General features: G+C 53.8%; 4 protein-coding genes across 5 annotated transcripts in view; 1 reads left to right on the forward strand and 3 right to left on the reverse strand.

Moving 5' to 3' along the window:
• Positions 1-1,715: 1,715 nt before the first annotated feature.
• On the forward strand, positions 1,716-8,001 carry ATG4D (autophagy related 4D, cysteine peptidase). Its single transcript, XM_006875097.1, has 10 exons — positions 1,716-2,122; positions 2,886-2,969; positions 3,051-3,224; positions 3,558-3,834; positions 3,908-3,972; positions 5,439-5,569; positions 6,807-6,885; positions 6,973-7,049; positions 7,131-7,250; positions 7,736-8,001. Exons 1-10 carry the CDS (start codon positions 1,891-1,893, stop codon positions 7,910-7,912), a joined length of 1,416 nt encoding a protein of 471 aa, XP_006875159.1. The 5' UTR covers positions 1,716-1,890; the 3' UTR covers positions 7,913-8,001.
• A 420-nt stretch (positions 8,002-8,421) lies between these two features.
• KRI1 (KRI1 homolog (S. cerevisiae)) lies at positions 8,422-16,337 on the reverse strand. The gene is made up of 19 exons (XM_006875098.1): positions 16,244-16,337; positions 16,035-16,108; positions 15,187-15,292; positions 14,776-14,887; positions 14,525-14,579; positions 14,398-14,447; positions 13,760-13,856; positions 13,607-13,684; positions 13,159-13,292; positions 12,576-12,702; positions 12,374-12,469; positions 12,119-12,289; positions 11,041-11,116; positions 10,858-10,946; positions 10,638-10,764; positions 10,426-10,556; positions 9,408-9,472; positions 9,226-9,324; positions 8,422-8,749 (listed from the first exon to the last, which is right to left on the reverse strand). Exons 1-19 carry the CDS (start codon positions 16,335-16,337, stop codon positions 8,422-8,424), a joined length of 2,109 nt encoding a protein of 702 aa, XP_006875160.1.
• A 996-nt stretch (positions 16,338-17,333) lies between these two features.
• CDKN2D (cyclin-dependent kinase inhibitor 2D (p19, inhibits CDK4)) lies at positions 17,334-18,768 on the reverse strand. The gene is made up of 2 exons (XM_006875099.1): positions 18,598-18,768; positions 17,334-17,693 (listed from the first exon to the last, which is right to left on the reverse strand). The coding sequence occupies exons 1-2, from the start codon at positions 18,736-18,738 to the stop codon at positions 17,334-17,336; spliced, it is 501 nt and encodes a 166-aa protein (XP_006875161.1). The 5' UTR covers positions 18,739-18,768.
• A 2,992-nt stretch (positions 18,769-21,760) lies between these two features.
• Positions 21,761-27,013, reverse strand: part of AP1M2 (adaptor-related protein complex 1, mu 2 subunit) — a 24,772-nt gene continuing 19,519 nt past the window's right edge. For both annotated transcript variants that reach the window (XM_006875101.1, XM_006875100.1), the window contains exons 9-12: positions 23,668-23,826; positions 23,080-23,205; positions 22,450-22,525; positions 21,761-21,783 (exon numbers count right to left, since the gene is read on the reverse strand). In XM_006875101.1, the coding sequence (XP_006875163.1) occupies positions 21,761-21,783; positions 22,450-22,525; positions 23,080-23,205; positions 23,668-23,826 (384 nt within the window). The remainder of the gene's footprint in view (positions 21,784-22,449; positions 22,526-23,079; positions 23,206-23,667; positions 23,827-27,013) is intronic.

Consider the following 27,013-nt stretch of genomic DNA (forward strand, 5'->3'; position numbering starts at 1 on the left):
CATATTGTCAGGAAGGACCAGTCGCTGGAGAAGGACATCATGTTTGGTAAGGTGGAGGGTTAGATAAAAAATAGGAAGACCCCCAGCGATATGGAGTGGCAAAATGACAGCATCGATGGACTCAAGCGTGGCAACAATAGTGAGGTTGGTCTAGGATCGAACAGTGTTTCGTTCTGCTGTGCATAAGGTCACTATGAGTTGGTATGACTTGATGGCACCTAACAACAACAACAACAAGATTATTTTGAGTTATGGATTTCTTTGGGCATCTCTTCCTCCTCTATGGACAATTTCCCAGGGCCTATTGTCCCCTTGAGCCTCTAGAGCATGGGTGGGTCGGGGGGCCTCCCACATTATCTTTCCATTTAGTGAGTTATTAACTTTGCCTCTACTGTGTGCCAGGTCACATGTGAGGGAGGGCCATGTGGATATCTGGATATGTGTTTCAGGCAGAGGGAACAAGTGCAAAAGCCCTGGTGAGTTTAAGAAAGGGGACCAGTATTCCTGTTGATCCCATGGTGCAGTATAGAATGGCGGCATAAGGTTTTGAAGGCTGGTACCTTTTGGAAGCAGATCTACAGGAGATCTGAGTTCTAACCACCAAATGTTTGGCTAGTAGTTGAATACTTAACTGCACCACACAAGGACTCACCCATAAAGATTCAGTAAACCAAATCCACTGCTATTGAGTCCATTTTAATGCATAACAACCCTGTAGGACTGCGTGGAACCGCTCCTTATGAAAGCTGTAAATATTTATGGAAGTGGACAGCCTCATTTTTTTCCCATGGAGTGGCTGGTAGCTTTGGAGTTAGCAGCCCTATGCTTAATCCACTGAACCACTAAGGCCCCTTCCTGAAAGATTACAGCCAATAAAACCCTATGGAGCACTTCTGCCCTATAACACATTCCTCCCAACATCCCTATGAATTGGATGCATTTAAATTTTTTTACAGTTTTATTGAGGTATAATTGACATACAATAAACCACACACATTTAAAGTATACAATTGGATGAGTTTTCACACCCGTGGAACTACCGTAATTCAAGATACTATACACATCCACATACAAGGTTCCTTGTGCAGTAGCTAGAATTTTGTATCAATGCAATCCATCAGTAGGGTATGCTTTTTTTGTCTGGCTTCTTTGCCTCGATATAATTATTATGAGATTCATCCAAGCTGCTGTGTGTGTCTGGGACCCATTTTTCACATGAGAAAACGGAAACACAGACAGATTTGGCTTGCGCGGAGTCACAAAGTTGAGAGGGGCACCTTCGGGAATTGGGCCCGGGTAGAGGCGGTGGAGGCCGTCGCAGCGCGCTATGGGCTCTCTGGACCGGCCGTGCGCGCCCCTAGCGGGAATACCAGGTATTACACCCAACAGACAGGGCAGGTGCACACGGAACCCAGGCCCCGCAGGGCGGGCAGTCCCAGCTCTCAAGCGGGGGCGGCCCCAGGGGTGGGGACTGGGGCGGGGCCTCAGAGTCCCTGGGGTCTCCGATAAGAACCTTCCGGGGCTCTCGCGCGCCTGGGCGTTGTGATAAGGCGGGGCGGGCGTGGGGTAGAAGCGGCTACATGAAAGTACCTGGACTTGGACCTCCGCGGACGACCCCAGACTCGGAGAAGGGAAACCCAGCTGGGGGCCGGGCCGGGGCGGGGCGTCGGCCTTGCCACACCCACCTCCATCCGGGAGTCTTGGCCTCTCAAATGGCGGCTACGGCTGCTGCGTCCCGGTCCGGGACTGGCCACCTGGCAGCCGGGTAGCGGGCTGAGTAGCGCATGCCGTGGTCCCCGCTTGGCCGTGGAGCCTTGGGGCGCGGCGGACAGGGCGTGAGTGGCGGCCGCAGACCCCACCTGGGCCTCGGTCCGCCCTCCCGGCGCGTCCATGCACTCGGTATCGCCGGCCGCCGCGCAGTACCGGAGTGGGAGCCCAGAGGACGCGCGCCGCCCCGAGGGCCGCAGGCCGCGGGGTCCCCGACCCTCGGATCCCAACGGCCTGGGGCCCTCTGGAGCCAGCGCACTCGCCCTTGGCTCGCCCAGGACAGCCCCTGGGGAGCCGGACGAGGTGGACAAGTTTAAGGCGAAGTTCCTGACGGCCTGGAACAACGTCAAGTATGGTGAGAAGGGGGCGTCAGGGAGTCTTTGAACGGGGCTGGCCTGGGTCCTAAGGAGAGGGCTGATTGAGGGGTCAGCCGGAGAGAGGGCTTAGAGGTGGGTGGGGTCCAGGAGAATCAGCCTGTTACAACACCAGGTTTTTCCCGTGAGTCACCTGTGGGTACCTGACGTACCCCGCCCTGCTCAACCCAGGGCGGACCTGCGGCTGGGCGAACAGGGAATGTGCTTATAGGTTCAAGTCACCTCCAATTCACCTTGTGACCTTGGCCAAGCTCCTTTTCTTCTCTGTGCCGCCCTTTTTTCCCTCCGTAAAATGGAACCAATAAAAACAGCTGCCTTAATTCATCCCTGGTTAATAACGGATACTCATGTGGCTGTTGGAGTATGGTGACTCTGTAGAATAAGCACTGAACTATGAACTACAAGGTCAGAGGTTCGAGCCCACCAGTAGCTTTGCAAGAGGAAGATGAAGGCTTTCTGCTCCTGCATATTTTCCTTAGCTTTGGAAATCCTAGACAGGGTAGCTATGAGTGGTAATCAACTCAATGGCACTTAGGAACAACAGCAAATGTGGTTGTTTCTAGGGACTGGCCTTTGCCTATGAGGCAGAGTGCCACATTCTCCAGAGCCACCCTTGAGATAGGAACTGGGATGGTCCCCATATCCTAGATGGGGGACTAGATGTGCTGTGACTATCATAATTTACGTTGGTGTTTGTAAGAACAAATGTGTCATCTTGCTGGGCACCCCCATGTGTCTCCCCAGGTTGGGCCTTCAAAAGCCGGACCAGTTTTAGCAAGATCTCCAGCATCTACCTCTGTGGCCGCCGCTACCGCTTCGAGGGCGAGGGTGAGCTGATAGCAGCAGCCAGAATTGGAGGAGACCTCCCAGGGGCCTCTCTGGCAGCTTCTGACCAGCTGGCTCTCATAGGTGACATCCAGCGTTTCCAGCGGGACTTCATATCCCGCCTGTGGCTCACATACCGCCGGGATTTCCCACCGCTCCCTGGGGGCTGCCTGACCTCGGACTGCGGCTGGGGTTGCATGTTACGCAGTGGGCAGATGCTGCTGGCACAGGGCCTACTGCTGCACTTTCTGCCCAGAGGTGAGCGGTGCCAGGGGAGGGTGCGGGGTGCCGTGCCCAGAGCGCAGCATCGGTGACGCATGTCAGGCATGCAAGGATTAGTGGTAAGCTGCATGCTTGAAGTCGTGTTAGAGTTGTGTGTAGACTAAAGTTTAGAGGGAGTGAGGGTTATTTATAAAGTCGGAGTTTTCAGGAATGTGAGACTTTATATTTGAACATGAGGATCCAGGAGCGTTAGAACCGTGTATAAAGCATTAGAGACGCAAGTTAAGTGTTAGAAATGTATGTAAAGTGGGAGAAAAGGAAACTGCTCCCCACACATGGCAGCACTATTCGTGTCCCCATTCCCACCAGACTGGACATGGGCTGAGGGTCCAGGCCTGTGCCCCCCTGAGTTGTTGGGGCCAGCCTCTCCCAGCCGGTACCGTGGCCCTGCCCGCTGGGCACACCCACACTGGACCCAGGGCAGCCCCGAGCTGGAGCAGGAGTGCCGGCACCGGCAGATCGTGTCCTGGTTTGCCGACCACCCACAGGCCCCCTTTGGTCTGCACCGACTGGTGGAGCTCGGGCAGAGCTCAGGCAAGAAGGCAGGCGACTGGTACGGGCCATCGCTGGTTGCACACATCCTCAGGTGAGGGCTGCTGCAGGGAACACGGGAGTGGCTGAGTATCCCCAGGAACTCAGGCCTCCCCTCCCACCCACAGGAAAGCTGTGGAGAGCTGCTCCGAGGTCACCCGCCTGGTGGTGTATGTTTCTCAGGACTGCACAGGTAAGGGACTGGGTGGGAACCAGGGTCCTGGGGTGGGGTCTAATCCTCACCCAGTCACTGCCTCAGTGGTTGACACAAGTTCTGAGCAGACACTCAGAGCAGATTCACAGTCATCCAGTCAGGGGTGCCGAGTGTCTGTCCTCTCTGCCACCCCTGCAGAAGCAGGAGAGGAAACGTCTGGGCCCTAGTCACTCTCCCTCAGTCACCAGTTCTAACCTGGGTAGAAGGCTGGGTACCCCCACCTCATTTAGTTGTTGTCTGAGGATTAAAGGAATCTGTAATATGAGGCAGCTTCCAAAAGGTCGTGGGGAAATGGAATTTTAAAATCCTGCAATTTTTGTAGACTCTTTGTGCCTCTTTGTAGAGCAACACTTGTACCTAGTAATACCACGGCCTGGTCAGCTGTGACTACCACTATTCCCTGTCGAGTCCTGGTGGGGTGATGGGTTACACATTGGGTTGCTAACCACACGATTAGCGGTTCAAATCCACCAGCTGCTCCTTGGGAGAAAGATGAGGCTTTCTTCTCCCATAGAGTTACATACAGCCTTGGAAACCGTATACAGGATCACTATGAGTCGGAACCAATTGGACAGCACACACCCAGCTTCACCACCACTCTTCTGCCGCTGTGGTTAAACACGTGGTGTGAGCCCACCAGCTGCTCCTCAGGAGACAGATGTGCCAGTCAGCCTCCAAAATGATTACCCACTGCCCTCAATTCCGACTCACAGTGACCCTGTTCAAGCCCTGGTAGAACAGTGCTTAGGCACTTAGTTACTAACCGGAAGGTTAGCAATCCAAACCCACCAGGTTCTCCATGGTACGAAGATGCGGTAACCAGCTCCCATTCGGATTACAGCTTTGGAAACATTGTGGACAGTCCACTGTGTCCTTCAAGGTTGCTGCTGAGTCGGAATTGACATGCTAGCAGTGGAGGTATAGGGAGGTACAGGCAGGGAATCTACTAAATCTGTCATTTTCAATGCAAAATCATACATGTTTAGGGACAGGGACATGTCCCCCAAGATTTGGATCCATATCTCTGGAGCCAGGAAAGGGGCTGAGGCATCAGCAAAGGAAAAAGCCCAAGAATGGGGACCAGTAGACGGTGAGCCAAGGACATTCAGTCTGGAGCAGGCAGCTCGGTGCTCCCAAGTTCTTCTTGGCAAACCAAAATGCTGAGTCACTGGATGAGTCAGGTCTGGGGTTGGGAGGAAGGCACCCACTAGATGCCTCTTCCTGCCTTTATGATCTCTGCCTAAACTTGAGGGCCTTGGTTGCACTGTGTTTAAATGGGGACACCCACAGCGGCTTGGGTATACCAGGATTTTCTTGGGAATGGTTGGGGTATTGGAAAGAGATCCTTGCCCGCTGACAGCAGTGATGTTGGGCCCCGGGGGTTAGAGGGTGCTATTTGGGGCTTGACAGTTGGGCAGGAAGGTGACCTGCTCTTGCCCCTCCAGTGTACAAGGCGGATGTGGCACGCCTGGTGGCCAGGCCAGATCCCACAGCCGAGTGGAAGTCTGTGGTCATCCTGGTGCCTGTGCGGCTAGGTGGCGAGACTCTCAACCCCGTGTATGTGCCCTGTGTGAAGGTAAGTGCAGCCAAGTTCCCCCACCCTACCCCATCCCCTCTGCCCAGAAGCCTTCCAAACATTTTCAACTTGGGATTGTTGTTGTTAAGTGCTGTCAAGTCGGTTCCCACCCACAGTGACCCTGGATAGGGTTTCCAAGGAGACACTGGTGAGCTTGAACCACCAACCTTGCAGTTCAAACGGCTTTGCAGTCTGGCACGTTAACCCACAGCACCACACCAGGACTCCTTCAGCTCGGGACAGGGACCATTTATTTATCCATCCTCGAATCCCAGCATCTGTTAATTCAGTAGCTGTGAAACACCTACTGTGTGCCACACACTGTCCTGGGGAGAGTGGCGAACAGAACAGGCAGAAATCCCTACCGGATAAGAGCAGACATTCTAATGGGGAATGAGGCAGCGAAGGTAACAAGTTGAACACCTTTGTTGCCCAGTGCCCTTGAGCCAATCCTGACTCAGAGAGACCCTGTATAGGGTTTCCCAGGAACAGCTGGGGAGCCTGACCCACCGACCTTGCGATCAAGCTGACCTTTCAGTCCCTTGCATTAATCCAGAGTGCCACAGCAGTACCCCACCTCAGACACTAAAGGGGACAAAATCAATAGGAATGGGCAGATGAGAGCAGGCAGAGCTCAGAAAGACCCTCTTCAGCCAAGATGCAAACGAACTGGACTCAAGCGCTTTAGGCAGTAGGAACAGCAAGGCCCAGGGCTCTGAGGCTGGTAGGACCTTGGAGTGTTTACATTCAGAATCCAAGTTCTCCCCACTCCACGGGCCTGCACATTCCTTTACCATCTGCCCCATCCCCCCATTCCCTGCACTCCAGCCATGCTGGTCTCCACTCCAGTTCTCTGAACATCTCTACTTTAGGGCCTTTGCACCTGCTGTTCCTTTTTGGAGTGCTCTTTCCCCAGATCCGGCTGGAGGCTCCCTCTTCCCCCTTCAGGTTTTTGCTCAAAAGTCACTGAGGCCTTTCCTGAGCTTCCCTACTCCCCCGCTCAGTTCTAAATGGCCCCATTCCCCTCACTTGGGGCACTGGCTCCCCACACCATTTTTTCTCCTGGTCCGTGAGATCACTCGCTCACAAATCAGTTCATGTTTCTGCTGGAATGTCCATTCCACAAGGCAGGGGTTCTGTCCATCTTGGCCACTGCTGCCTCCTAGGGCCCGGGCAGGGCTGGCGGCACACAATAGGCATTTTGTTGTGTGCTCACAGCCTCTGCCCACTCTTGTAGGAGCTCCTGCGTTCAGAGCTGTGCCTGGGCATTATGGGGGGCAAGCCGCGGCACTCGCTGTACTTCATCGGCTACCAGGGTAGGTCCCACCCTTCCCCACCACCCATGGGGTAGGCCCTGGCCTGTCGCACCCCATCTTGCTCTCACGCCTCCTCCTATCCTGCAGAGGACTCCCTCCTCTATCTGGACCCACACTACTGCCAGCCCAGCGTGGACGTCAGCCAGGCTGACTTCCCCCTGGAGGTGAGCCAGAATCCCAGGGTTGGGGCTGAGGCCTAGGGAGAACTGGCGCTCCCTTGAACCTCCATGGTCTCTCTTCCCCAGTCCTTCCACTGCACCTCACCCCGCAAAATGGCCTTCACCAAGATGGACCCAAGCTGTACCGTGGGCTTTTATGCTGGAGACAGGAAGGAATTTGAGACGCTCTGCTCGGAGTTGACCAGGGTGAGCCAGACAGCATTGAGGGGGAGGAGCAGAGCCCAGAGTCCAGCAAACCTGAGACTCTGAGTGCCAGGGGGTACCAGAGCAAACAGTTCCCTTACAGCTGTCAGCCAGCAAGCCGTACAATCCCACTTCAAATTAGAGCCAAATGGGGGCTGGGAATCTGTTTGGGGGTGCTGTCTTGGGGTACAGCTGCATCCAGGGGCTCAGGCAGTGGACCCCTTACTGTCTCTTGGCTTTGCAGCCCTCCCAGCTCAGCAGAAAGGGAGCTCCGCTTGCCCAGTAGAGCTGTCCTTCATTGACTAGGTTGGGTCACATGCTCATCACCGAGCCAGTCAGTGGCAAGAGGACATAAGGTGCTGACTGGCTGGCCTGAATTGCTGCTTCAGGGGTGGGTCCAGGGGAGGATTAGGGGTGACCATTGAATGGCACTTCACACGCACCTGTCTGCTGTGGTGGGGCTGAGCCACCACTCTCCCTCCCACCAGGTCCTCAGCTCCTCCTCAGCCACAGAGAGATACCCCATGTTCACCCTGGCTGAGGGTCATGCTCAGGACCACAGTCTGGATGATGACCTCTGCCCCCAGCCAACGCTGAGGCTCCCTCGCTCAGGGCGGCTCCTCAAGGCTAAACGGCCAAGCTCCGACGACTTCGTGTTTTTATAAGGGGAGGGAAAGGGACAGAAGATTGACACTTTATTTTTTTATTTATTTCACACTGGGTGTGGGAGCTTGAATTCTGGTGGTGATGGGACCCTCTTACCTCTTTGAGAAACTGAGACCAGTCCAGGAAATGGCCAGGCTGGGGCAGTTTAGCCAAGGAACAGAGCCCATAGGCCTGCCCTGCTCCCACTGACCCCGCCAGACCTTCCACAGGGAAGGAGGGAGGCTCCTGGCACCCACTCAGGCCTGACTCAAGGTACTGTGGTTTGCACTGGACCATCCACACTCCTCGTAGGTCCCCCCATTCCTACAAGAGCTGGTGGGTGGGGAGGACTGGCCATGGGGGGTGAATAAAGCTATTTGATTTCACAGCCGACTGTGGCCAGGTTTTGTGTTGCGGGATGGGGTCACTTGTTCAGTCAGCTTCAGTCCCCGCCCTGTAAGACAGCCACTAGGTTCTATGGAGCTGACTGACAGTGCCCACCGGCAGGAGGACCAGCCCTGCACCCGACTTAGGAGCTGCTCTTGAGCTGTTGCTGCTTCTTCCGTTGCCGGCCCAGCTGGCGGAAGTGCAGACGTTTGGGGTTGAGGCCAAAGGCCTGCAGCCTCTGTCGGCTGAACTCACGCCCTGCAAGGGTCACCGTGGGACCCAGCAGGCGGGCCTTCTTGCTCTGCTTCCGCCTCTGGGGGGCTGGCTTCTTAGGGGCCACCTCTTCCAGTGCAGGGGGACTCTCAGCTCGGGGCCGCTTCCCATGAGCCCCGTCAGGGACTGGCAACTGTCCCTTTGGGCTGGTATTGTCTCGTTGTGGCTTTCCAGTGGTTTCCGTGGGCATCTCCGTCCTGGGGGAGAGAAGCCAGGGACAGCTTCAGCACATGGCGTGGGACAGGTGGGGGAGACCCAGAAAGGCAGCAGCCAGGCTGTGACTGGGGGTGCTGAGAAATCTGCTATTGTGCCTTGGCCTCCACTGAGCTGTCCCCTTAAATGAACCCATTTTGGTTTCACCTGAGGAGCTCAGGTAAAACAGGAAAGGATGACCATCATGAGCACAGCAACACTGGCACCTAGAGGACGTTTAGTGTGTTGGCATTTGGGTCACTGGACACAAATTCCCTCAGTTCTCAAACAGCCAAATGCAAGCGGAGTGCTCTCTCCCCATTTTACAGATAAGCAGAGACACAGAGAGGGGAAATAAATTGCTCCAAGTCACACAGCTATGGCTTTGCCAGGATTTGAAGCCAGGTTTGAGAGAAGGGAAACCTTGTTCTCAGGGCTGGGGGATTCCCGAGCCCACCTTCCCCCTGTAGGTAACACTCACTCCTCTAAGCAAAGCGACTTGAAGATCTGCTGCTTTTTCCACGCGTTCTGGGCCTTCTGGCTGTATGCCCTCCTGTCCTGCAGCTCCTCCTGCTCCGACCTGGGGACACCCAGTGCGCATGTCTGGCTGGCTGCTAGCTCTGGGAGGGCCCCGCACCCACCAGCCCCCTCCAGTGCCATCACCTATACATGCAGGCCTTCTTCAAGGGGCACCACCGGTTCAGCTCCTTGTCATCTGCTGCCAGGATCTGCACGGGAAGGGAGGGGGCGTCAAAGCTGGAGCACTTAGTACCTGCTGTCCGGGCCATTGTGATGGGGTGAAGGAATGATTTCCACGGTGGCATTCCTTTAACTTTTAAGAGGGGCAGCCATCAAATGGGGGAACAGAGTGGGACCTTTATCCCACATCACATGGCCAAGTAGTAATAGATTTCGTATTCCAGTTCAGGCCCACCAGAGGCCCCAGGACCAGCACCAAGCACCACCACCCAGGACAGGGGTCTCCAGGGCAGTGACCAATTGTGCTGCTAAAGGCGAGGCCAGCTTTCTCAGCCCTGTACAGCCACCAACCTACAGGTGGAGCAGCCTTCTCAGGGGCTCCCTCCTTCCAGACCTGAGGTGGACTGCCTCTCAGAACCTACTGGAAGGTTGTCAAGAGATTTAACTGAGTGAATGCAGAGGGTACAAATGTGACAAATGTCAGTTAATCTTACTGGTGATTAACAGCTGAATGTTTGCAGCCATCACCGCTAAGTACAGTGGGCATTCGTGACTGGCAGGTACCCTTCAAAGGGCCGCACACATTTACTTTCAGCTCCACACCCAGGAAGTAGAGGCTGTTACTGCACCTGTTTTACATATGTAGAAACTGAGGCACAAAGTTAAGACTCATTCCAGGCCACAGAACTGATGAGCCGCTGAGTCAGGATATGAACTTGGCCCATCTGGCTCCGAGCCCACCAAATCTTAACCACTACCTGATGCTGACATTGAACAACACAATTAGACCTACTATGTAAGGGAGACGGGGCACGGCTTAAGTAAGGCCTGGTTGCACAGAAACCTATTAGTTACCAGTGCTGTCGTTACATTTCTGAGACAATAAAGTGGATCATAGCACCTCTAGGTGTTAGAGTCATGTGCCCTTTCATATGCTGTACTGGGTGTTCCCAGTGGCTCCCCGCCTGCCCAGGACCCTGACCTCCTCGGTGCTGAGTCCAAAGTCACAGGGCACCACGGTGCGGTACTTGAATCGACAGGGCAAGTCGTCAATGATATCCTCATAGTCCAGCCGATAATATTCATCCAGGTACTCCTCAAACGTCCTGTCCCCTGTCAAGGGCGAGAGTAACTGCAGGGTGTGCCAGGCCTTGTGTAGCCCCGTCTGCCTACTGCCGCCCACCCAGACCTCACCAGGGTCAAACACTGGCTTTTCTTGCCCCACAGCCGTGGCAAAAGGTGACCTGCGTTTCTTCTTGCCCTTCAAGGGAGCCTCTCGCTTCTTCTTCTGGGGCTGGCTGGGATCATAGTCAGCGTCCATCTGTCGGGATATGCAGGTCAGCTCAGTCCCTTGTGGCTCCCTGAGGCCTCCCCACCACCACCACCACCACCACCTCAGGCCCATGGCACCTACATTAAAGTCTGGGTGCTCACAGTGTAGCTCTTGCTGGCCCCAGGCACCATCCGGCTCCTGCCCATCCCATGTGTCCCAGTTCCAGTCATCTGGTCTCAGAGAGGACAGGCAGGCAAGGTCAGGGTGACACCTTGGGATTTAGGCCTAGCATCCCCTCACTGTCCAGTGCCTGGTGGCCCTCACCTTCCAGCCCCTCCTCCTCCTCAAACTGCGGCTTGTCTTCCTCCATGGCACCGTAGTACTCGTCTCCAAAGCATTTCTGTAGGGGCAGCGGGATGGGAGCAGAGTTCCGCAAGGCCTCAGGACTCCAGGGCCCACCCCGCCCTGCTCACCCCAGACCCAGGCAGTTTTACTCCTACACCTTGTGTGACTCCCGGCAAACTCGGACTTGGCTGATGTGGGGGAGCACTGTGCACCACCCATCTCCACCATTCCCTCCCCTCTACTATGCAGGCCACCATTCGATCCCCACAGGTTCCTCTAGGCCTCTGCCCATGTGGTCCCCCAACTTAGACCACTCCTCACCACTCTTAAGACTGTCCTGGGGCCCCTGTTGGAACCCCAGCATCTGGTGGAGGCTTGAGAGGCCCACATTGCTAACCACATCAATTATTAAGCACCTACCATATAGACTCCTGGTGGCGCTGTAGAATAAGTATTGGACTATGAACCATAAGGTCAGCAGTTCAAACCCACCAGCCGCTCCTCAGAAACCCTATCTATACAGGGAGAGCACTTAACTCCACCACCACATGCTCAAGGAGCCCTAGTGGCACTGTGAGCTAAGCACTGGGCTGCTAACCTCAAGGTCAACAGTTGAAACCCACCAAGCACTCCATGGGAGCAAAATGAGGCTGTCTGCTCCCACAAAGATTTAGTCTTAGGGACCCTATATAAGGTCTCTATGAGATGAAATCACAAACAGCGGGTTTAGTTGTTTTGTTTTTATAGCTGAAGCCTGGGCTGCAGCTCCCTGCATTTCCATCTACAGCCACCCAGAGAGGCAAGGACTATTCAAAGCCCTGAAGCTCTATACATCAAGCACTGATCACTTAAACTGGTATGTGTACTCGTCCCAACCTATGCTTACCACAAACCCCATGGTGGGTTCTGTGCTTTGACCCCTTTACAGACAGGGAACCTGGCTCAGAGACGTCAAGCCACTTCTTTGAGGCCACAGAGTTGGGTAACGACACCCAGTGGGTGACAAAGCCATCCCCAAGAACGTGCTGTGTGGCTGAGCCACAGCCTGTGGTCACACCTGCATGAGCTGGTCATGCCGGGCTGGATCGAAGTCGTCCTCCAGGTCCCGTTCCTCCAGGCCCAGCGTCTCGTTGCCGGTGACCTGCCGCAGCTTCTCCAGCTTGGCCAGAATCTCCCTCCTCTTCAGGTTCTTCAGCTGTTTGAGCTCCTCCTGTTTCTTGGCTTTCTCCTGCAGACGGCAGGCAGGTCAGGAGCAAAGGGAGGGTGTGGACTATTCCAGTCCACAGTCCCAGTCGGGAGCCACCATACTCACCCGCCTCTTGCGCTCCCGCGTCTCTTCCCTCTTCTCCTTCCTGCGCTCATCCTTGCGGCGCACGGAGGACGTGATGCTACGTGGGTAGGTCTTGACCTGTGGGTGGCAGAGGGGCCAGGAACAGCCACAGAGATGGTCCCCAGGTTCTTGGGCTTGGGGCTTCCCTGCCAGGTCCTCCCCTAGCCCAGCCCTGGCCCCATACCTCAGCCGAGTCTGGCTCCTCGAAGCGGAAGTTGTACTTGTGTTCAAAGTCTTCCTGCTTCTTCAGAAATAGCTCACCCTCGTCTGAGGAGTCATCCACGGCCAGCTGTCCCAGAAGGCCAGGGGTCCTGAGGGATCAGGTGGGGCAGGGCTAGAGGTCAGCCATGCTAAAGGTAGGGTCCCAAGCTTTTTATAGGGGTTTAACTCACTTATCCTCTAAGAAACCCTACTAGGGAACGTATCCCTATTTTACAGATGGGGAAACAGGCACGGGTGTACAGCGGCAGAGTCAGGATTTGAACTAGTGCTACCTGGCTCTAGGAGCCACACACTGAGAGTTCTGCTACCATGTGTGTGAAACGGCCAACTCCCATTGTCTGCCGTTTGGCTTGCACCCACAGGTACTATCTTGGGAAGGGTCCTAGAGGTCCAGAACCCTTAAGGACATCCACTGGGTTGGAATGGGAGGGAGATGGGTTTGGGTGGTCCACCCCTTGGAATTTTTTTTTTTCCTTCCAGCATGTTCAGGAATTACCTACTCACAAAACTATACCCTCAGATCCTGGGGAAGGTGTGGGGCTCACCCTTCCTCCTCCTCTTCCTCTTCATCGTCTTCTTCCTCTTCCTCTTCCTCATAACGTTTGTTGAGTATATAATCCCTGAGGAATCGTTCCCCTTCATCCAGCTCAGGGTTGTTCCAGTAGTCCTTAAGGTGGGTCTAGGGGTGCAGGATGTGGGTCCCAGGTTAGAGCATGGGACCATGTTTCTCCTGCCCCTGGCAGGGAAGGAAGGTGGCCACAGGCACCAAAGGAGTTTTGGTGTCTGGAGTACATAGATTACCCCTTTTTATAGGTGTAGAAACCATGCCCCAGAGATGAGGCCACGGATTAGTGTTGAATTGGGAATCTGGGCATAGCAGCATGTGCTCTTGGTTCCCCTCTAGTGGATGGTTTCCAGAAAATCAGTGAGGACGCACTGGCTGGCACTGGAAGGGACCCCTCAGTCCCTCAGCATGTGGGGGTGAGAACTCACCAGCTCTTTCAGGGCCTCGGAGTTCTCCATCTTCTTCTGTCCCTTCAGCCACTCCACATAGTCAGCCTCCTCCTGGGCCTGGAGGAAAGCCAGTGCTGAGGGTCTGCCAGAGCCTCCCACCCCTCCCCAACCCCCTCCGGTCCTAGCCGCTACCTTCTCCTCCCTGGTTTTAGCTCGTTTCTGCAACAACCCGGAGCCGCCGTCCTCAGCACTATTCTCCTCCTCACTGTCCTCCATGAACGTCCGGAAGCTGTCCACATGACACAGGAAGCCTTAGGACAGGCTGGCTGGACCATGCCCACTGCCCCAGAGCAAACCCCAATCTCTGGACAGACTCACAGAGGTGCTGTGAGCAATATGGACCTCATTCCTAGCTGAGAAAACTGAAGCCCAGAGACAAGGCTATTGTTAAGCTTCCTGTTGTTGTTGTTAAGTGCCATGGAGTCGGTTCTGACTCACAGTTACCCTGTATAGGGTTTCCAAGGAGTGGCTGATGAGTTTGAACCACCAACCTTGCAGTTCAAACTGACATTGAGGTAGAATGTTTATCCAAGATCCCTGTTAAGCTCACAGCTACCCTGTATAGCATTTCTGAAGCTTTTAAATCTTTGTGGGAATAGAAAGCCTCATCTTTCTCCCTTGAAGCGGCTGACGGGCTCAAACTATAGACCATGTGGTTAGTAATCCAGAACATACCATATGGAGCCACCGTACTACACAATCACTGAATGTCAGAGGGGATGTGAACCCGGATCCATCCACTCGGCCCCCTTCAGCTGACCCAGGCTCACCTTTCCTTGAGCTGTTTCTGTTCCTCCACGTAACTCTGCGACCAGGTCTGCTGTATGAGACAGTGGCGTGAACGTCAAACCTGGTGCAGGGCCCCACAGCCCCCGGCCCAGCCTCCATCCCACTAACCTGACGTCTCTGATCAGAAGCCTCTCCGTCTGAATGCTCTTCATCCACGTATTTGCTGTGCAGAGGAGTGGGGGCTTCAAAATACAATTTCTGGGGCCCATCTGCCCCAGGGTGGGGAGCTGCTACAAGCAGCTAGGGGCCCATAGCAGGTGTGGATGAATCACTGCAGCGCTTGCTCTTAGGGGCTCCCTAAATCTGGGGGAGGGGGGCAGCTGTCCCTAAGACCCCCGCGTGTCAGCCTTTCTCCTCACCCTTCTTTCTCCAAGATGACCTTCCTCTCATAGTCCTTCAAGTACATAGGCCGAACCTTCTTCTGCTGCTTCTGCGCAGTTGCTGACTCTTCCTCACTCTCTGAAGATGAGGCTGTGGGACCCCCACAACATAACCTGCCATCACCCACAAGCCCCTTGTTTCCCTGGTAGAGGTTCCCACAGGGTAGGGCCAGGGTCAACCAGTGGTCAAAGAAACCCACCAATTTCCAGGTACCGTAACTGTGACTACCTAGTGAACTGTGATTGTCCCACAGCTACATCTTGACCAATGCCTATCATAGAACACCTGCTGAAGACGTGTTAATGGTGCAGGTGTCTTTAACATCAAATCTCAACTGCTCAGCACTTCCCTCCCAAAATAAACACAACCACTGATAAAGTGTCGAGGACCTGTTCTTTGGTAGAACGTAGCATCCTTCTGATAAATGCGGGGGTCCTTCTTCTTCAACAAGGAGAGCGTCCTATAAAAGTCCCGCTCCTGCTGGGGGTCGAATGTCTGGGGCAGGAAAAAGGTAAAGACAAACTTCAGAAGAGAGGTGGGGAGAATTCTGGTGGGAGTTGGTGATGGGAGCAGTGAACTGCAGGAGAGCTGAGAGTGGGCACTAGCATGGGTAGGGGCATGTATGAGAGGGAAGAAAAGGGGATGAGTCAGTCTGGGGAGAGGAAGGCTGGGGGGATCCACCTGTGGCTGGAAGGCTGGGTCTGAGGGAGGGTTAGGTGGGGAGGTCACGCCAACAGAGAGATAGCTCTTCTTGGGAGGCAGGAAATAGAAATGGGACAGAGGAAAGTGAGAGAGCAAAGAGAAGGTACTTTCTAGGAAACAGGAATGACAGAGGCAGGTGGGCATGGGGGTGGAGAGCACTGCTGAGTGAGGCCAGGAGGAAGATGGGAGCTGATGCGAGAAGGTAGGTATCCCATGTAGAAGAAAGGTACCCCACTTCCAGGATGCAATGGGACACAGAAATGGAAAAGAGGTTAGACTCTTGGAGGTGAAGACCAGAGGGGGGAGGGTCCTGGGAGGCAGCCCAATCAGAGTGGGCGGGTAGGTCGGTGGTTGGGAGGAGGGTATTTGGGCATCTTGTGGAGATGGGGAGGGAGCTTTCTGCATCTCATGGGATTGGAGGTGGGATGGGATCCGGATAGGTGGGGGAATGGGATGACCACATCGGCAACGGGATCTGGGTGCTGTAGGGGTTGGGCGCCTCACGTGCGTCTGGGGCGGGAGGAGGGAGGCTCACCACGCGCTCGTCACTTGAGTCAGACTCGGAGCTGGAGTCACTGCCTTTGTCCCGGTCCCCGTAGCGATCCTTCACTGTAAGGCACAGGCCGGTTTCCCGCAGATCAGTCCCGGGGAACCAAATCAACTCCATTCCCTCCCCTCCGACACACATACTACCCAACAGTCCAACTCGCGCCGACGTCCCGTGTACATGCACCCCGCACTCACGCCGTTGCAGCTCCTCTCGCTCGCGGTAGCGGCCGTACTTGGCGGCGAATGCCGCATTCACCCGCAAAGGAGACAACTTGCGCGGCTCCGGCATGGCGGCTCAGCGGCTCGCTGCGCACGCGCGAGGCGGACGCCCAGAAATGGGCGGGGCCGCACTCGGCCGCGCTCACCGTGGGTTTTAAAGGAGCCAGAGCTTGTCTGACCTGGCTTTTTCCGGGATCCTGTCCCCCAAATGACGAAATCCCCGCCCATGGGTCACGCCTTTGCGGGGAAGGCCGCGGCCACCGCCCATTCCGCTCCCTCCCCCACCGACTTCGGGTACCCAGCTGACATCTGGGGGCCCTTTCTCCACTCTCCACTCGCGGTTTCCTGCCTCCCTTCCGTTCCGACTGCGCAAACCGCTGCCCCACCCAGCTCACTCACCCCTGCAGCCCTGGGAATTACCGCTTTCTCCCCTACACCACCGCACCCCCAACACATCCGCGCCCCCCAACACATCCCCATCCCAGACTCAGAAATCTGGAGCCACAGACGCTGTCATCATACTCAAGTCTTAATTTAATGGATAAAAACATTAAATTATCACACGCAACAATGTTTTCCATAAATCTTAATAAATAGATTTTTTTTTTTGTCAACACTGTACAAGCGGCTGGAAAACGGGCTTTCAACAAAGTACAAATGAATTCATGCCACCCCTTTTATGTTTTGAGAACACTGCCCTCGCCCCATGCTCAAAGAAGCAGTGCGCCCCCTTGAGGTTCCTGGGCGCAGTCGGCAGGTGCCAAGAGACTTGAGGGCAATGACCTCAATCCAGGGCTGAGGCTTTAATGTTAGACCTGGTTGGCAGCTCGCGGTGAGGAGAAAAGTGAACCGTATAAGTAGCTGTTGCATGCAGAAATCCTCTCTGTCCAACACACCAAAAGGGGTGAGAAAAACAAACGAGAAACGTCCCCCAAACACACACACACACACACACACCCCAAAAATCAACACCAACAAGCCACAAACCCTCAGCACTAGGTGGCAGGAGTGGAGGGAGAAAGTGTTTCTTCCCTCCTCTTTAGAGATGTGTCCAGCGGGACCCTGGTCACAGCGGGGCCACCAGGTGCCCCTGCAGAATGTCCATGAGGTTCTGAGCCCCTCTCTGCCTAGCGAGCTCCAGGGGCGTGAGCCCCCAGGCGTTCCTGTGATGGAGATCAGACTCAGCAGCCAGAAAGCTGACCACTGCTTCGTGGCCCTCCCGTACTGCCAGGTGGATGGGGAGTGCTCCACTGCTATCAGGTCTGTTCACGTCGGCGCCATGCTCCACCAGGACCTTCAGGGTGTCCAGAAATCCAGTGCGAGCGGCATCGTGAGCTGGAGTGGTGCCGGAGATGTCCTGGACATTGGGGCAAGCCCCTTGCTTCAGCAGCTCCAGGGCAATGGTGGGGCTGCCAAACATCATGACCTGTGTGGGGGCAGAGGGTGAGGAGCTTCCCACGGAAGGGAGTCCGGGAAAGGGGGTTTCAAGAGCGAAAAGGATAATCCCAGGGAACACAGTCCAGAGGGAGCTTTCTGAGATCCCAAAGAGCTAGGTCTCCTGGGAAGAGGAGCTCCTAAGAAACTCGCCGCCACCCTAGGGTTAACATGAGATGCTTTCATAAAATAGTCCCTATGGCGGTTTTCAAGGAACCTAAGCCTTTCCCCGCAAGGAACCAGAGACCACCGCCGCCACCCCTCCCCCACCCCGGAAATGATTTCCATCAGGAAATATGAGACCTTCTCCAGAAATGGGCCCCCAAGAATTTGACAGCCTCCAGAAGGGCAAAGGAATGCCCAGGTAATGTGAAACACCTTCAGGGACTATCCCCCCAAATATAAGGGGAATGCTCTGCAGTACCTCAAGAATTAGAATTAAAAAAAAAAAAATTCCCCATACAACGTTCCCCAGAGAATAAGAACCCAAACCCCTATTGGGCGAATCTGCACCCCCCCCCAGGAATAGGGACGCTCCCTAGGAATGGAGGCCGTCCAAGTAACTGGAGAACTCCCCTGAAAATGGGGATACCCTAGACACATGAAATCTTCCTTCTAGAGATAGATTGGGGAGTCCCAAGAAACTGAAGCTGCCCTATGAAACCGTGACCCAAAGAAGCTGGATTCCATCCACGGAAAAAGAGCCTCCTGGGGAAATGTAAATCCACCTTATCCAGAAGATGGAGAGGCCGCCCCTTCCCCCAGCCTAAACCTACCCACCCATGAAAGGGGAACTCAGAGAGCAGCATAGGCCTACAGTCGGTCCCCTCCAAACTCAGGGGACAAGAGGCCAAGCTCTGGAGTCCGCGCCCCCGCCCTTACCCGCTCGGCCTCACCTGCAGCGCTGTCTTGCCAAAGCGATTCAAGGCGTCTGGGTGCATCAGCTCGCGGTGCAGAAGGCGGCGCACCTCCTGCACGTCGCCTCGGGCTGCGGCCCCGCTCAGCAGGTCGCCAGCACGGACCTCCTCCAGCAGCATGGCGACACCGACGGTCTGCGAAGCCCCCCACCCCACAGCGACAAGTCAATGCGCGCGAGGCTGCGGCACCTACAGAGCAGCGCTCCTAGGACCTGGCAAGTCGCGCTCGGCCTGCGCGATGCTCCAAGCCCCGCTCGCCGGTCCAGAGCTCCGGCGTGACCCTCACGGCTCCTCCCCCTGTCACCCGGCTGGCGACCAGGGGCTCGGAGTCGGACCCAATCCCCCGCTGCCCGGGGTGCTCAGCCCGGCGCCCGCCCCTTGGGGGCCGGGTCTCCCCCAACTCACCCTCCCTCCTCCTTGACGGGCGGAGTCCGCTCTGAGCCAACGCCGCCGCCGCCGCCGAGCCGGCCCCCGGTAGGCGGAGCCACCGCTCTGGAGCCCCAGCACTAAGCGCCACCGCCTTTTTGTTTTCTTACGAACTGGCTCCCTGGGAGCCAGGCCGCGTTGCCCAGCGCTCGACCTCGCGGCGCCCCGCCCACGCGACAGCGCAGCCAATGGCCGTGCGTCTCTGGGGGAGTTGCGAACTCTGGAGTGGGCGGTGTCACTTCTGATTGGTCCGGGTGCGGCAACGGGTGAGCCTCTGGCAATGGCGGGGTTTTCGGTTTTCAAACGCGCCAGGCGGGCGGGAAAGAGGGTCGGTTTAACTGACCCGGGGGAGAAAGGTCAGGGACTGGGTAGCGCGGGCTGGGCCGGTACCTCGGCACCTGGGTGGAGGAAGGGAGGCAAGACTGGGGCCGCCTAGTCGAGGAATCCACCTTTGGTCACGCTGGTGTCCAGATGTGGCGCTGTAGGATAATGCACTGGACCGCGAGGTCTGTTTGAACCGCAAGGTCGGAGGTACAAACTCACCACTTGCACCTTGAAAACCCTATGTAGGGTCGCTGAGTCGAAACCGACTCGACAGCACTTAACATCTACTGGTACCGTAGTGAGTTACACGAGTTAGAGGGCTAACTCGTTCAAATCTACCAGTGCTCTGCGGGGAAAAAGATGAGGTTTTTTGCTCCCGTAGGTTTATTGCCTCGGAAAGCCTTCAATCACCATCAGTATACGCTACGCAATTATTTCATTCATTCTCCACTGTTTACAGGAACTGTGAAGAGGAGGTGCATAAACTGATTTAGGTGTCAACAATGAAATTCAGTAATTTCAGGTAGCACTGAGAACCGTCATGACAGTAGAACCTGGAAAGGGTGTGGGTGAGGAAGGAATGTTCTGGATTCAGGAGACCGCCAGTCTGCGAGCAGAGAATTGTGGCCGACAGAGGGCTCCATTCAAAGATTTACTGCTATGCACTAGGCACCCGCGGGGGGGGGGGCTTATGTCTGCTGTTGCAAGTGCCATGGAGTCAGGTGCATAGCGACCCTGTAGCATGGGTCTCAACGACTTTGCAGTCCTACACGCATTAACCCACAGCGCCACACCAGGACTCCACCTTATGTCTAATCTTTTCATGTGTAAATGTATAAAGCTGGCACAGCAGGATGAGTGATGGTCACTTGGGACAAGGAAGTTGTTGAAATGAGGTTGGCGGTGGTAGTGTGCCATGGAGTCGGTTATGACTCATAGCGGCCCGGTATAGGGTTTCCGAGGCTGTGATGAGCAGAAAGCCTCATCTTTCACACCTGGATCGGATGGTAGTTTTGAACAGCTGACCTTGAGGTTAGCAGCCCCAACTCTTGACCACTATGCTACCAAAGCTCCTTTGAAATGGTGTTAAGGAGGTGGAAAGGGACCCAGGCAGAGGGAACTAACTATAAATGCAAAGACCCTGAGGTTGGAGTGCCTGGCTTTGTCCCCTACCTGGAACAGAATAAGCTTGGGGACACTGATTTGTAGCTTTCTTTTCTTGTAGTTTCTTTTCTATAGTTTTGGTGACAGGATTATGTTTGTTTTAGAAAATGAATTAAGGTGTATTCTCTCGCTTTTGGAAGAGTTGAAATAAGATTGGTGTCAACTTCCTAAATGTTTAGTAGAATTCCCTAATGAAGCCATCTGGACAAGGACTCTTTTGTTGTTGGAAGGTTTTAAATCACTAATTCCAGATCAGGAAGCCTCTCGAACTTGCCGTTAAAATGCCATTAAGGCCCAGTGCTTATCCTACAGTGCTACACCAGGACTGTGTCATGTTGCTAAGTGTGAGTCAGACTCATAGCGACCCTGTATAGGATTTCTGAGGTGTGACTGGTTTCCAAGGAATGGCAAACCTTGCAGCTCAAACTGACCTTGTGGTCCATCACATTATCCTGCTCTCATAGATTGCTATAGGGCAGGAAACTGTGTTTTGCTGTTTATATTCTTAATAACAAAAAATATATATTTTTTTTAAGTTAAAAAAAAAGAGCAAGGAGGAGGAGGGAGTGCACACCAAGCCATGTGAGCTGATGATACCTTGGCTTTTACTTCTAACAAACTAGGAACCTTGGGAGGGGGTTCTGAGCTGAGGAGGTCCATCAGCTGATTTAGGTGTCAACATGCGCCCTCTGTGGCAAGAGGGTGTAGAACAGACTGTGGGAATGGTGGAGCTGATCAGAGGTGATTGCCAAAGCTGGGTTGATCCATGATGGGTACAGAAGAGGGACTTACTTCCATTCTGGCACCCCAGGGACGCGTGCACACAGTCAAGGAAGCAGCGGCTAGACTCATCTTTTTAATGACACCCTAAAACTCAGAGGGATGAGCAGTGGGGCCTCTGGACTTAGCAGCTGTGTTGGAGGAGGGGCCCTGATACCCCCTAAGGCAGGGCACAGAAAGAAGGCACTGGTGAGGGGGCTTCAAGCCCCTCCCTTATTTCTTCATATAAATTGGGGACAAGGGTAAACCCTGTGGAGGGAGGGAGGGAGTCCATCCTTTACAACCTGTAAGTAGAAGAAAGGCGAGCAAGGGGCCTGATGCTGAGAACTAAGAAAGAAGCTTTTCCGTCTTTGCCTTCCTACCCTCCCCCATCCTGGGCAGCCAGGGTGGTCTGGGGACAATGAAGGCCCATGCTTTCCCGCATCCAAGCCTCCATCTCTTCTGCCTTCTAACTGGTACGAAGTTGATAATCTGCAAAAAAAAAACAGTGGATGGGTACCATCTCTGAACTGGGAAAAGGACACAGCCCTCCAAACCCATCCCCTGCTCACCATCAGCCCCAGGAGTGACAAGGATAAGGTTGAGGCTAATGCAGGGGAGGGCACAGGGGAATCCTGTATGTCCAGCCCTTCTTCCAAACCCAGAGACCACCACCATAGAATTAACCACTACCTACATTTTAAAAAAATCGGACCCAAATGAAGACTATTACTCATGAGTACAGGGATCCATTAAAAAGCTATCTACACTAAGAGACTAAAAGGTCCAACAATGACTCTAAAGCAAAAATGAGAAAGGAGCAGGGAAACCTGAGCACTGAAAATGGAACAACCTAATGGAATCAAAGAGGATGTTCACACATTGTGAAAAATCTATGTCACTGAACAATTCCTGCAGAAATTGTCAAATGGGAACACAGTGTGCTGTGTAAACTTTCACCAAAAGCATGATAATTTTTTTTTTTTTTTTTTAATGTAAATGATGAAAAAAGATCGGCAAACCAGGACCTAGGGTGTCACAGTGACAAAAGGGGCTGGCCTGGATCCACATCCAAGTTTCGAAGGCAGAATGTAATCAACCCCGTTCTCCTATCTCCCCCATCTCCCTGACCCTGTCCCAGGGAGCTGGCTGCCTTACCGCCACTCTGGGTGATGTAGCGGACCCAGGGCAGGGCCTGGTAACCACTTTTCTCAATGATCTTCATATATCGGACCTGGAATGAGGTAAGAAGAGATGGGGTAACCCAGCCTAGCCTGCTGGGAGTAAGTGACTGGAGCCAGGAGGGACTAGGTGACCCAGGATGAAGGCACAGGTAGTCTTGGCTGAGGTAGTCATGGCCCAGGCTGGGTGGGGGGGGAGTGACGTAGCCAGGCCCAGAGGAGCCTGGGGGACATGTCTTGGGGGAATAATATGACTCGGATTTGGGAAAATGAATGGCATGGCTTGGGAAAAGGGGTGCACAGGCAGCGTGTATGGGTCTGGATAGAAAAGGAGGGGGCAGGAGATGGCCAGGGCCAAGGGGATGGTGGTGAACAGCTTGCAGGCAAGGGAGGGGAGGGGAGGGCGAGTGGGGAATGAGAGTGACACAGGCCGAGGTGGAGGGAGAGGGGACCCAGGGGACACAGGCTGAGGTGAGGGGAGAGGGGACCCAGGCTGAGAGTAGAAGAGACAACACTGTGAGGGGCGGCAAGAAAGACGGAAAGGGGTGACCCAGGGCAAGAGATCATGCTGGGGTCAAGGAAGGGAGTCTCCCTGCTCCTTTCTTACCTGGATCCCAGAGACGGTGAAATAGGGGATCTCAAACTTAACCCCGATAGGGGGCCGGCCCTCCACTTCCTCCTTCTCCACGCTGGGAAGGCCAAAGTGGGCACGCATCAGGTACTCCTTGCCCCCCTGTGGGCAAACTGGCATGAGACACACCAAGCATCTGCATGACCCAGACTATACTCATGGTAACCCACAGGTAGGGTTCTTCCCTCAGTCCATTTTACAGATGAAAAGCTAAAGGCCCCTAACTGAAGCTCACAGCTTAAGCTTTTGATCCCCAAGTCCAGTTGTGGGACTTCTAATTCCTACCCCCCATTTCTCAGATTTGAAGGACTGCAGGGGGGCAAGGGGCCTTTAACTCTTACAGATGAGCAACTGAGGCTTCATGAGGGGAAATGGGTTTCCCAAAACCACTCAGCACAGAAAGGCAAGCTGGGGAGTTTAATCTAGGGAGAGGGTCACTACATTACTAGGTGGCCTGGTTTCCATCTCTGGTACCTTCCAAGGAGGACCAGGAACTTGTGGGTTCTCTGCCTTGACCCCACATACGGCAAGACAAGCTTCCCCACCTGCCCTGCCAGCGCTCACCGGGAAGGACTTAATACTCCAAATGACAACATTCTTCTCCGGCACGTACTTGGCGCTGCCCACACTGGTCTTGAAGCGTGGGGAGTCAGCATCGCTGGGGACAGGCACAGAGATTTCCACACTGTTGGCCACAGACTGCTTCTTAAACTGTCCCTTGGCCTGTTTGGGGGAGATCACAGGGCATCAAGAAATCACACATGAATTTCTGTAGATTTTCCCCAATCCATCTCTTTGAGGGCCTCTATAACCCTGAGGTAGGGACCACCATCCGGCCCATTTTACAGATTGAAAGAGGTGAAAACATTCACCTGAAGACATAGCCAGCAGGTGGCAGAGTCAGGATTTGCAACCCCGGAAGACTCCAAAGGTCAAGGCTGACCACCTCTGTCTAGTTCAAAGCAACTTGGCCACCTACTTGGATTTTTCACTTGATAGCTGGCATTTCCTGAGCCCCTACCTTGTGACCAGTCCCTGAAGAAGGACATCATGCTTGCCAAAGTAGAGGGTCAGCAAAAAAGAGGAAGACCCTCAATGAGATGAACTGACAACAGCTGCCACAAGGGGCTGCAGCAGCGCAATGGTTGTGAGGATAAGGCAGGACTGGGCTGTGTTTTGTTCCGTTGTACATAGGGTCACTATGAGTCAGAAGAGACTTGATGATACCTAACTACCACCACCACCACCATAAGGAGCTCTGGTAGCGTAGTGGTTACAAATTGGGCTGTGAATCTCAAGGTCAGCAGTTCGAAACTACCAGTTGCTCCGCGGGAGAAAGATGAGGCTTTCTGCTCCCGTAAAGATTTACAGCCTCGGAAACCCTGTTCAGGGTCGCTATGGGTCGGAACCGACTTGATGGCACTTAACAACAACCACCACTACCACCATATGCCAGGTCCTGTGACCAGTTCTCTAAAGCATTATTCCTCAGGTCCATTTTACAGGGGAGGAAACCGAGGCACAGAGAGAAAGAGTACTTTGCTCAAGTCACATAGTTGGTCATTGGTACAGACACTAAATGACAACATTTTATCTCTAGTTAGTGCTGGGTGACACAGGTCAAGTTTTTAGCACAGGAGTGTTCAATGTTTCATGGCTGTTGCTCTTTTACGAATATTGTCATCATTCCTTAATTCAGAGAGGAATGCTTGGGCCAGAGGATCAGACCAGATGCAGAGGTAAATCGGGGGATCTTTTTGGAAAGCGTGAACTCCATCTCCGTTTCCTGTTGCAGAGACAGAAATGTTGAGGGCATTGAGAGACTCCCTGGTGATCATTCATCACACAGACTCTGGAGCAAGGCAAACCATTGTCCAATCCAAAGCCCCTCTCTTCCTAGCTCTGTGCTATCTTAACCCCTCTGTGCCTCTGTTTCCTCATCTGTAAAACAGAGCTAATGACAAGGCCTTGCTTGGGGCAGTTCACAACTCCTAGCAAACCAGAGTCGGCAAGAACTGAAAACCCATAAAGGTGAATGAACCCAACCAAACTCCTTGCCAACCGAGTTGATTCCAGTTCACTCCAACCCTATAGGAACAGACAACCTTATCTTTCTCCCACAGAGTGGCTGGTGGGTTTGAACAGCTAACCTTACAGTTAGCAGCCCAAAACATGGCCCACAGCACCACCAGGGATCCTTCGAGAATGGGCAGATGTGGCCAAATCCCACCATGGACTAACATGCAGTTATTAAGTGCCGTTGAGCCGATTCTGACTCATAGCGACCCTGTATAGGGTTTCTGAGGAGCAGCTGGTGGGTTTGAACTGGTAGCATTGTGGTTTGCAGTCCAGTGTTGATCCTACAGCGCCACACCAGGACTGATATACAGCTATTAAATGGATGTGCTAACCAGCACTTCCTGGGAGTCGCCTCAAAGTCAATGAGGCATCCAGGAAACCACACAGCAGGATTCCATTCAAAGTTCAGAAACAGGAAGAATGAAATACTTCCAGGTACAAATGTGGATGGCAAAATGGTCAAGAAAAGACCTAACTCACATAAAAGTCAAGACCCTGGCTACCTCACCCTAGATGAGATAGGGGAGGAGCAGTAATTGGGGGAGACACATTCAAGCACAGGCAGAAAAGCGGAGTGGCTTATAATTGTTCTTTCAACCATATAAAACCCCACCCACTGCCACTGAGCTGATTCCGACGCACAGTGACTCCTTAGGATAAAACAGACGTGTCCGCAGGGTTCTGAGACTGAATACATACGGGAGGAGACAGACTTACCTTTCTCCCTCAGAGTGGCTGGTGGGTTTGAACTGCTGACCTTATGTTTAGCAACCCAATGCCAATCCAGTGCGCCACCAGGGCTCCTAAACCATATTTTGTTGTTAAATACTATCAAGTCGGTTCCAACTCATAGTGACTCAGGGCTTCCAAGGAGTAGCTGGTAGATTTGAATAGCCAACCTTGACACTTCAGTAAATCAATAAATAAATTGCTGGGCATGAGAGTAAATTAAGTAATTAAAGTAGATCACATGGCTACCCTCCTACTGATCTCTGCTTCTAGGATGCGCTTTGGACTGACAGAGGTAGCAAATGCCCTAAGCTGTCAGCTCAGTGATGAGTGAGGCAACACGAGATCCTGACTTGGTCTTCCCAGCACATCCTACTGCCCATTCAGCCTGTCACACTGAGGAGGCTCCACAGGAACCCAGAGTGGCCTCCAGACAACCATCCAGGACCAAATCCACCAGCAACCACCTGCCTTCAAAGCAGAGTCCTCCCCAGCCCACACCTAATTGCTAACCACCTTGCCACCGGCTGGAGACCTTGGAGTAGGATCCTGTCCCACAGACACCAGGAGATAATACACGTGGGCTCTCTTAAGGCAAAAATCAAATAAATTAGTGCTCGCTTCGGCAGCACATATACTAAAATTGAAACGAGACAGAGAAGATTAGCATGGACCGTACACAAGGATGACACGCAAATTTGTGAAGTGTTTCATATTTTTGTTGTTGTTGTTAAGGTGCCATCGAGTCAGTACCGACTCATAGCGACCTTATGCACAGCAGAACAAAACACTGCCTGATCCTTGGCCAACCTCACTACCGTTGCCATGCTTGAGTTCCATATTTTTAGAGATGCAAATCAAAACAACAATGAGATATCATTTCACACCAGCAATAACAGGAAAGATCAAAATGTGGAGGACAATAAATGCTGGCAGGGATGTGGAGAGACTGGGATGCTCCTGCATTGCTGGTGGGATTGCAAAATGGTCCAGCCTCTCTGGAAAGCAATATGGCACTTCCTCAGAAGGGTGAAAATAGAAATACTTTATGATCCAGAAATTCCTCTACTTGGTATTTACCCACAAGAAATACAAGCCATAA

The sequence above is a fragment of the Chrysochloris asiatica genome, unplaced genomic scaffold (genome assembly GCF_000296735.1).
Source record: "Chrysochloris asiatica unplaced genomic scaffold, ChrAsi1.0 scaffold00312, whole genome shotgun sequence".
In the NCBI taxonomy this organism is placed as follows: Eukaryota; Metazoa; Chordata; class Mammalia; order Afrosoricida; family Chrysochloridae; genus Chrysochloris; species Chrysochloris asiatica.